The following is a 10,741-nucleotide window of genomic DNA, read 5'->3' on the forward strand; positions in this document are numbered from 1 at the left end:
TAACATTGTATTAAATGCAAGAAGAAAAATAAGTCAGTCTTTGCCTTTTTGACATTGCTTATAATTTCTTTACTAGTAAAGTGAAAATGTGATTATTAATTCAACAGACCCTGGTAATTACTACAAAGACCCAGGTCAATTCTGGAAAGTCAGTTTGATTCTGAGTCCGGCTCAGGACATAGTAGCATTTAAAGACCATGAAATCATCTTCAAAAGCAAACAGAAATACACTCCCAAACACATATACATGTATCCCAAACAAAGATAGCAGCATCTTTTTCTTGGAACTCAGAACTCTAGAACCAAGACTGCATCAGTTTGAATTCTATCTTCTTGTATTAGCTGTGAAATTAGGGACAATTGACCTGAACTCTGCATGACTCTCTTTCCAACTTTACAAAATAATGGGAACTGAATGGTTGATTGGTTTTGAAGGTTAAACAGGTTAATGTTTATGAAAGGCTCAGAACTGTATCCTGTTATAGTAAGTGCTATGCCTGCTAAGTCACTTTCAACTCTTCGTGACTCCATGGACTTCAGCCTGTCAGGCTCCTCTGTTCAATACTGGAGTGGATTGCCATGCCCTCCAGGGGCTCTTCCTGACCCAGAAATCAAGTCTGCATCTCATATGTCTCCTGGAGGCAGATTCTTTACCATTAGCGCCACCTGGGAAGCCCATAAGTTCTATGTGTTGTTATATCAATACTTTCAAGTGTAACTAAAAAATAATCAGTTAAGTTTTCAAAAGTTTATCAGTCTTAAATAAGAAAGACAAAGCTTAGTTAGATTTCTACTACCTTCCAGGATTTTAATCACCTAGTTCCACTTAATCCTATATATCAAGTCTACTGGAGTGTAAGGTTTCACATCTGGGTCTCAATAATTTATAAATTGTCTAAGGTCACATAACTAATAATAGGAATATTCTAAGTTCTAATTCAAGTCTATTTGAAGTTTGTTTTCTTAACACTTTGGCTGTTAAGAGTAAAGGGTATTATAGATTGCACTCTTAGTCTCTCAGTCGTGTCTAATTCTTTGCAACACTTTGGACTGTACCCTACCAGGCTTCTCAGTCCATTGGATTCTCCAGGGGATAATTCTGGAGTGGGCTGCCACTTCCTACTCCAGGTGACCTTTCCAACTCAGGGCTTGAATTTGCCTCTCCTGTGTCTCCTGCACTGCAGGCAGAATCTTTACCACTAGAATCATCTGGGAAGCTCTAATTATAGATCATCCTGTTATTGTTATTTAGTTTGCTAAGTTTCATTAGATTCTTTGTGTCCCCATGGACTGTAGCCTACCAGTTTCCTCTGTCCATGGGATTTCCCAGGCAAGAATACTTAAGTGGGTTACTACTCCTTTCTCCCGGGGTTCTTCCTGAACCAGGGATCGAACTCAGGTGCCCAGCATTGGCAGGCAGATTCACTGAGCCAGCTGGGAAACCTAATTATAGGTTATCTATGCTTAGAGGTGTCATTATCAGATTTTTAAATATAATTGGAAAACATGGTTTATAAGAAAATATATTTTAAAAATGAATAAATTCTCTTATGTTCAAATAGAAATAATCTTAGACCACAATGTCATTTATTCAATCACCCTTATAGGATCACGTCATGAAATTTAAAAATTAGTGATTCTAAGTTCTTTTATTATTTTGACAGTTCATAAAAATTGATTAAATTACTGATTTAATATTATCATTTTACCATTTTGGAAGGTGATTTTGGTGGTTATGGTCATTATATAAAATATAGTTTGAAGTCTGTAATGTTGTTCTTTAGTTGCTAAGTCAAATCTGACTCTTTCGTGACCCTATGGATTCTAGCCCACCAGGCTCCTCTGTCCATAGCACGTTCCAGGTTAGAATACCGGAGTGGGTTGCCCTTTCCTTCTCCAGGGGATCTTCCCAATCAGAGATCAAACCTGAGTCTCCTGCATTGGCAGCTGAGTTCTTCACCCCTGAGCCAATAGGGAAGCTTTGAGATATATTGTACAAGGGAATTATTTCTTTCCTCTTCTGCACTTAATTTGTAAGAAACCCATGTATGTTGCCGTGAAGTTTGTTTAGAATCTTGTGAGTTGAATGAATCCTCAGAGTTTTAAATCAGGTTTGACAGAGAACATGGCACTTCTAGTCACTGCACTATGCCTCATGAGTGCATATTTATATGATGGATATCCACACATATTCTCACATATCCCATACAAAACACAGAGAAACAACATAGGAAGCTTCTCTTTCACAGGTAAAGAAATTCAAACGTAAAGAATCTTAGTGCCTCACTTGAGGAACTCTGCTCTTCTGGAGTTTCACTTTACCTTTTTGCTTCCAAAGATTATTTACAATAGCAATCTTGAAACACTAATTGGAGTTTTCATGTCTACACAGTTTTAATCCTTTACTTTTAGCAGTCATTTCTTAAAGTAATCTTGACTTTTCTCAGGGAAATTCAAGAAGAAATTCACTTACAATCAATAGTTATGTTATTCAGCTTCTTCCTAAACAGACACATACAATTTTGTGCGGCCTTTAAAACTGTACTGTGAAACATCATTCCCTCAGCTAAAATATCAAAATCCATATTCTTAGGCAGTCTTAGGAGCAGCACTTCCCCAGGGCTATCCCAGGCTGCACTCACTCTAGCTGGAGTCAACCTGTCAAAGTCACCAGTTGCAAGCAGTGAACACCAGAGATGCACCCACACAAAGATACTCCTTCAAGACGAGGAGAGGTCGGTGCTTTGCCTAATTCGTAGGAATAGAAATCAAAAGTCAAGCATAATGAGGAGACAAAAGAATGAGTTCCAAACAGAAAAGCAAAATAAAACCCCAGAACAAACACTAATGAAATGGTCTTTAGATAAGTGTTTACCTAAGAGTTCAAAGAAATGATCAAAGGAGGTTCACCAAACTCAGAAAATGAATGGAGAGATTCAGTGAGAAACAGCAACAGAGACGGGAAATATAAGAAAGAACCAACCCAACTGAATACAACAGCTGAAATTTTAAAAGATATATGTATATATACATAAACGAGAGGAGATCAATGCTAGAGAAAAATGATTTGGAAGATAGAATAGTGAAAATCACCCAATAAGAACAGCAACAAGAAGACAAAATTTATAAAAATGAGGAGAGTTTAAGGGACCTCTGTGTCAATATCAAGTATAATAATATTCACACTAAAGGGATCCCTGAAAGAGAAGAGAGAGAAATAGGGGCAGAAAATATATTTGAAGAAATAATGGTATACAGGTATTTTTTTTTTCCATAGCTCCAGATATATTTCTAAGGAGCAATCATGTTTAAAAACAACTGGACTATATGATGATCTCTTAACTTTTACCTCGTTCATTTCACTTTTTCTATTTCGTAATCAGTGCTCCCATTTCATTTTGTTTATGTTTTCCAATTTCCCCATCATTTTTTTTTTGGATGTTCTTTCTTAAACCTTTATCAAAAGTAATAGAAAATATTTTGCATATACTTATATAAATAATATATATAATATATGTATTTTAGAAAAATTATGAATTTTTGCCTAACTAAAAATTTGTGACATTTGATTCTACTTGTTTGACTTACTCTGAATATAATGTTAAATTTCTAATTAAAAAATAGACATGCAATAAAGGTTTACTATGTAGCAGGGAACTATACTCAATATCTTGTAGTAACCTATAATGGAAATAATTTAAAAAATAATACAGTTGTATATAAATTTTTAAAAAGGCAGAAAATTACTCTAACCTGAGGAAGAAAACAGACCCTTTCATACAGAAAGCAACCTCCTCTCAATTCTTTTCAGTTTCTTTTTTTAAAATTTTTAAAATATAAATTTATTTATTTTAATTGGAGGCTAATTACTTTACAATACTGTATTGGTTTTGTCATACATCAACTTTTCAGTTTCTTGAGTGACAATTGAATTATTTTAAAAAGGACAACACACTTTCTTTACAACTTATTTTTACATGATATATTTAAACAAAGACCATCACTCACTTATGCAGTTGTTTACTAGCAACAAAGAAAAAGAAGAAAAATACCTGATATTTATTGAGTGTTTCCTATTGCTTAGCCTAATTTTGAATTTTATCAACTAATTTAATCCTCTTACCAATGCTAAGAAATAAGTAATATGCATTTAAGTTTAGCAATGTGAAAATCAGGATTTACAAAACAAAGAAAGTGAGCTTTAACCCATTTTACCTTTTTGAAAATGATAAGTAGAAAACATATGAAGTTAAGTTTTCTTGAAGTATGATTTATTAACTTAACAAAATAAATTGTTGTAAAACTACTAGATTATGAAGAATATGTTTAGAATGTAAATATTCTGATGAGTTTAATTTTTTGTTGCTTATGTATAAGTACCTCATATTCCTTCAATTATATTTTTATTTACATATTAGTTCAAAGAAGCCCAGGTTTTAATATAGTTTGACTGTTTCATAGTAACATTACAGTGTTATCTATGAAGAAAAACCATTGGTAATTATATATTTATAGACTGTTTTTTTTTTTCCCCTCAGACCTTCTTCTTGTCACTTAATTTGTTTTTTAGATAATTAAATTAAAGCATAGGATGTTGATATTTTATTATATAAGTAATAATCCAGGCTGAGGACCATTAGAGTTCATTTCTCCTGAATATCTCAACTTACATGAAAAACTTGTGCCTCCGAGCTGTTAAAACCCTTTCCTTATATTCTAAGCCAAAGCAGTCATGTAATAGCAAAGGGACCAAGTGACGCCAAAGTGTAGAAGTGAAATGTGGATACACTTTTAGAAACTATTAAGACTCTAGCTTTTGGGAGATGATTCAATATTCTCAGAAATTCTGAAATTAACATCACTGGAAGGCAAAGAAATGATAAAGGAAAAGAGCTTTTGCCCCAAGTGTGGTGACTTTTCCCTTCATTTTCTTTTCCAGAGTATGTGAGCCTCATGAAACATTCATTCATTGTGCCAGATTCAGGCTCATCTATCTTTCAAATTATTTTTCTAATTAAACAAATAATTTAAATTTAGTTTGTAAGTGAATTTGGATCAATGTTCAAAACCAGTTCAGTTCAGCCACTCAGTCCTGTCCAATTCTTTGTGACCCCATGGACTGCAGAACACCAGGCTTCCCTGTCCATCACCAGCTCCTGGAGCTTACTCAGACTCATGGCCATCAAGTCGGTGGTGCCATCCAACCATCCCATCCTCTCTCATCCACTTCTCCTCCTGCCCTCAAACTTTCCTGGCATTAGGGTCTTTTCCAATGAGTCGTCTCTTTGCATTGGGTGGACAAAATGTTGGAGCTTCAGCCTCAGCATCAGTCCTTCCAGTGAATACTCAGGACTGATGTTTCCTTTTGGATTGACTGGTTTGATTTCCCTGCAGTCCAAGGGACTCTTGAGAGTCTTCTCTGACTCCATGGTTAAAAATGTTTAAAATAGTCACTAAAAATCTGTTTTACCAAAATTAAACTAATTTTTTTTCTAGTTATTAGCTACATGCTTATTAAAGAACTACAAAAACTGTTTTGGACTTTTTATTTTTTAAATAGCCATCTCAGTAGACTGTTATAAAAAGTAGCTGATACCATCCATTTAAAGAGTTTCATCCAGCACCAGACACACAGAAGAAGATTCAACTGAGTTTATCTCTGTTTTTACTTTGAAAAAAGTGGAACCAAATAAATTAATATTTTATTAATGCAATCCTTGCTAAATGTAAAAAATAGCTTAAATTTTGTTTCAAGAAAATATCTGCTTATTTTAATAGCAGGAATGGAAGAACCAAAAAAAATTCAGTTTCAAATATGTTCACAAACACAAGAAAAACTAACTTTAAAATGGCCATTCAAAAATAAACTTAAAATGGCCAACTAGGTAAGTGAGTGAGTGAGTGAGTGAGTGATATTTGCTCAGTCCTGTCCAATTCTTTGAGACCTGCCAGACTCCTCTGTCCATGGAATTCTCCAAGTAAGCATATTTGAGTGGGTTGTCATTGCTACCCAACTGTAGTTTTGATTTGCATTTCAATAACAATTAGTGATATTGAGCATCTTTTCATGTATTCTTTTACTATCTATATGTCTTCTTTGGAGAAATGTCTATCCATCTTCAAAATATCTACAGACATTGCATGCTAGAGAGAGTATAGGGAAAAAAGAACCCTCCTATACTGTTGGTGGGGATGTAAATCAGTATAACCACTATGGAGAACAGTATGGCAGTTCCTTAAAATAAAACTACAGCTGCTGTCTGTGTCCTTACTTGCTCATTCATGTCCGATTCTTTGCAACCTATGGACTGTCACCCACCAGGCTCCTCTGTCCATGGGGATTCTCCAGGCAAGCATACTGGAGTGGGTTGCCGTGCCCTCCTTTGAATGATCTTCCCCACCCAGGGCTTGAAACAAGGTCTCCTGGGCAACTTTACCAGCTGAGTTACTGGGGAAGCCCACCTGGAGGTATATCTGCAGAAAACCATAATTTCTAAGACTGCACACGCCCCAGTGTGCTTTGCAGCACAATTTGCAATAGCCTGGACATGGGAGCAACTCAAATGCCCATCAACAGAGGAAGGGATTAGGAAGATGTGGTACATAGGTACAATGGAATCTCCAGTTCAGTTCAGCTCAGTCGCTCAGTCACGTCCGGCTTTTTGCGACCCCATGAAGCGCAGCACGCCAGGACTTCCTGTCCATCACCAACTCCTGGAGTTCACCTAAACCCATGTCCATCAAGTCGGTGATGCCATCCAGCCATCTCATCCTCTGTCGTCCCCTTCTCCTCCTGTCCCCAATCCCTCCCAGCATCTGGGTCTTTTCCAATGAGTCAACTCTTCCCATGAGGTGGCCAAAGTATTGGAGTTTCAGCTTCAGCATCAGTCCTTCCAATGAACACCCAGGACTGATCTTCTTTAGGATGGACTGGTTGGATCTCCTTGCAGTCCAAGGGACTCTCAAGAGTCTTCTCTAATACCACAGTTCAAAAACATCAATTCTTCAGCACTCAGCTTTCTTCACAGTCCAACTCTCACACCCATACATGACTACTGGAAAAAACATAGCCTTGACTAGACAGACCTTTGTTGGCAAAGCAATATCTCTGCTTTTGAATATGCTATCTAGGTTAGTCATAACTTTTCTTCCAAGGAGTAAGTGTCTTTTAATTTCATGGCTGCAGTCACCATCTGCAGTGATTTTGGAGCCCCCAAAAATAAAGTCTGACACTGTTTCCACTGTTTCGCCATCTATTTCCCATGAAGTGATGGGACCAGATGAATGGAATCTTACTCAACCATAAAAAAGAATGAAACAATAGTAATAACAGGAACAAGGATGGACCTAGAGACTGTCAAAGTGAGTGAAGTAAGTCAGAAAAAGACAAATATATAATATCCTTTATATGTGGAATCTACAAAAATTGTAGATGAATTGTTTGCAAAACAGAAATAGAATTGCACATATACATATAGAAAGGAAACTTATGATTGCCAAGGGAGGAAAGACAGATGGGTGAATTTGGAGACTGGGATTGACATATATACACTGCTCTGTATGAAACAGATAACTGATGAGAACCCACTGTACAGTACAGGGATCTCTATTCAGTGCTCTGTGGTGACCTAAATGGGAAGTGAATCTAAAAACCAGTGGATATGCGTATATGTGTAACTAATTCACTTTGCTGTGCGGCAGGAAACTAATGCAATATTGTAAAGCAACTACACCCCAACAAAATTAATAAAAGCAATTGTGATGAAATTTAGGGGCAGTGGGAGGTAGGATGGGCTTCCCAGTTTGTGCTGGTGGTAACAACCTGCCTGCCAATGCAGAAGCCAAGGCCCCTCTTCCTTCCCTGGATCGGGAAGATGCCCTGGAGGAGGGCACGGCACCCCACTCCAGTATTCTTGCCTGGAGAATCCCATGGGAAGAGGAGCCTGGTGGGCTACAGTCCATGGGGTCACAAGGACATAACTGAAGGGACAGCATGCACACATGCGTGGGAAGTAGAATGGCCTTAGACTAGCTCAGTGGTGTGGACGCTGCACAGCATCTCAATGGTGTGGGCAATGCACTTTCAGAGAATAATTATGCCAAATGTTCAACATGAAGCTGTTTGCACTTCTGAAATATAAAATTTTTCTATCTTAAAGGGTTCATACTGCTGATTGCATTTATATCAAACTGCAGGAAATAAGCAGTTAGACATGACTGAAGCAAACTAGCATGCAGCATGCGTGTAAGAATAGCAAAGCAATCGTAGTGGCAGGAACCAGGTGGTGGCTGCCCAGGGTCAGCGGAGGAGGAACCCTGGGGCATTGGACGAACTTGTTCAGCATTTTCATGTGGTGATGTTCCAAAACTTATCAAATTGAGCACTTTAACAATGTACAGCTTAAAAAGTCATTTATATCAATTTGAAACTAAAATGAAAAGGAATGAAATTGTTTTAATGATGACAATACAATAACTTGTTAGCTTTTATATTTTCATTTTGTTGATTTTAAAATAAAGCATATCACGTTGCCAACTCTTTCTAAAAAGGCTATGCATGCAATAACAATGCTGAAAATAATGTTACTAACTAGGTGTAATAGTTAACACTCATGAAGTGCTTGGCATGGACTATGAACTATGTAAGCCTTTTATAGTCATAATCTTATTTAATCTTCACAATCAGTCCAGGACAAAAGAACTATTACTATTGTAGATGAAGAAACCAAGAAAAAGAGATGTGAAATATAATAATTTACCCAAGATAACAGCTATTACTTGGAAAACTAAAATCGTTGGCCAAACTGTGTGAAGGAAGAGTCCATGTTCCTAATCACAACTGATACAGAACAAGCAAGGAGTTATATGGCAGGAAAGAGCTCTAGTGAACTAAACTGACACAGTGTCAGGATTGGTGTCACCAAGGGCTCAATGTCAAGGTGGCTCTGCTGAATGCAAGAAGAGGAGTGTTAGGAACATTATCCAGTGTGTTGGAAAAAAAAAAAAAAATATGACACAGAATTCAGATAAAGTCACTATGCCCGATGTTCCATTTCTTTAATTATAAAGATGTCTTTTCAAATAGGTTAAAATATCTCTATCTCTGTTTCACTCTCTGTGTTTCCTTGTTTGTCCGTCTCTTTCTCCTTTTACAATTTAACACCTTAAAATTTACAAAATGCCTTTCACGTGTAAATCACCAAGAATGACAGAGTGGGTAAGACATTGAGTAAATATGAACACTGAAAGTGAGAAATTTGACCCTATCATTTATCAGCATTTTGACTCTATATAAGCCTCAACTCCAAGTCTGCAGATTCCTCCCTGTCCTTGATTTTTTCAGTTATTTGATAGCCAAATGCAACTTTTCTATAATTCTCTTCAGTGCATTCTTTACTTCCTGATTCCTCAAGCTGTAGATCAATGGGTTTAACATGGGACTCACTACCACATAGAACACGGAAGCAAATTTATCTGTGTTCAGAGAATGGCTTGAATTGGGCAGGAGGTACATAAAAATGATTGTTGCATAAAATATGGTGATGGAGGTGAGATGGGAAACACAGGTAGAAAAGGCTTTTTGCCTTCCTTCAGCAGAATGGATCCTCAGAATGGCAAAGAGGATGAAGATGTAAGAAATGACCACGATCAATAGAGAGCAAAGGGTGTTGAGTCCAGCAATGATTAAAAGCATCAGCTCTTTGACGTGAGTGTCAGAGCAAGCCAGCGCGACCAAGGGAACGTCATCACAGTAGAAGTGGTTGACCCTATTGGAGCTACAGAAAGACAAGAGGAATGTTGCGACTGTCTGCGCAAGACCCACAGCGAATCCGTAAATATATGTGCTAGCAATGATCCGAATACAGAGTCTTTTAGGCATGAGGATGGCATACAGTAAAGGGTTGCAAATGGCAACATACCTATCATAGGCCATGATTGAGAGCAAATACTGTTCACAAACCACAAATGTAATGAAGCAGCACAGCTGAATGGCACACGCATAAAATGTTATTCTGTTAACTTCACACAGAAAACTCACCAAGGTGTTTGGGGTGACAGACGAAGTAAAAGAAAAATCAATAAAAGCCAGGTGGCTGAGAAAAAAATACATGGGTGTGTGAAGCTGCGGGCTGACTTGTATTAGTACAATCAAACCAAGATTACCCAGGACACTAGCAAAATAGATTACTAGGAATACACCAAAGAGAGTGGCTTGAAGTTCTGGATTATCTGTGAGTCCCAAGAGGATAAACTCAGACACTGCAGAATAATTGCCTTTTGCCATAGTAGAGATTTAACAATAAATTTTTGTTTTTTACAATAAAACCCCCTAGAGCACACAGTCTGAGTATTCTTATCTCCCTTAGAGATAATCAAGCAGATGATGGGAACTGATTCTGCTCCACCCTGATCTTACATTGAACACATTCCAAGGAGACTCTCCATGCAAATCTGGTTTCAGAATGAAGTGATTTGTTCTCTGCAGAATTTCCAAAGTATGAAATTCTATGGGGTTTGGAAAGATAGAAAGATGGCCTTCTATTTAAAATCTAACATAATTGAATAATTTATCTATTTTTAATAAAAGAAAATAAAGATAGAGTTATTTGAGCCCAAATAATTTTTTAATTGTTGAAATACTTTAAACAAACATATTAATTCTTTGAAAATTTTAATTAACAGAAAACAATAAATTTAAAAAATAATTTCTGAAGGAGTAGCATGAAAGGTAAATTTAAAT

The 10,741-nt window shown here is 36.8% G+C and overlaps 1 protein-coding gene across 1 annotated transcript; it reads right to left on the reverse strand.

Moving 5' to 3' along the window:
- Window positions 1-9,343: 9,343 nt before the first annotated feature.
- On the reverse strand, window positions 9,344-10,285 carry LOC101103010 (olfactory receptor 5AL1-like). The gene has a single exon (XM_004016476.3). It carries the CDS (start codon window positions 10,283-10,285, stop codon window positions 9,344-9,346), a length of 942 nt encoding a protein of 313 aa, XP_004016525.3.
- Between the last annotated feature and the right edge of the window lie 456 nt (window positions 10,286-10,741).

The sequence above is a fragment of the Ovis aries genome, chromosome 15, assembly GCF_016772045.2.
Source record: "Ovis aries strain OAR_USU_Benz2616 breed Rambouillet chromosome 15, ARS-UI_Ramb_v3.0, whole genome shotgun sequence".
NCBI classification, from domain to species: Eukaryota; Metazoa; Chordata; class Mammalia; order Artiodactyla; family Bovidae; genus Ovis; species Ovis aries.

Bases quoted from the DNA above. Each gene is read 5' to 3' on its own strand.
- LOC101103010 (XM_004016476.3), bottom strand. From the start codon at position 10,285: ATGGCAAAAGGCAATTATTCTGCAGTGTCTGAGTTTATCCTCTTGGGA.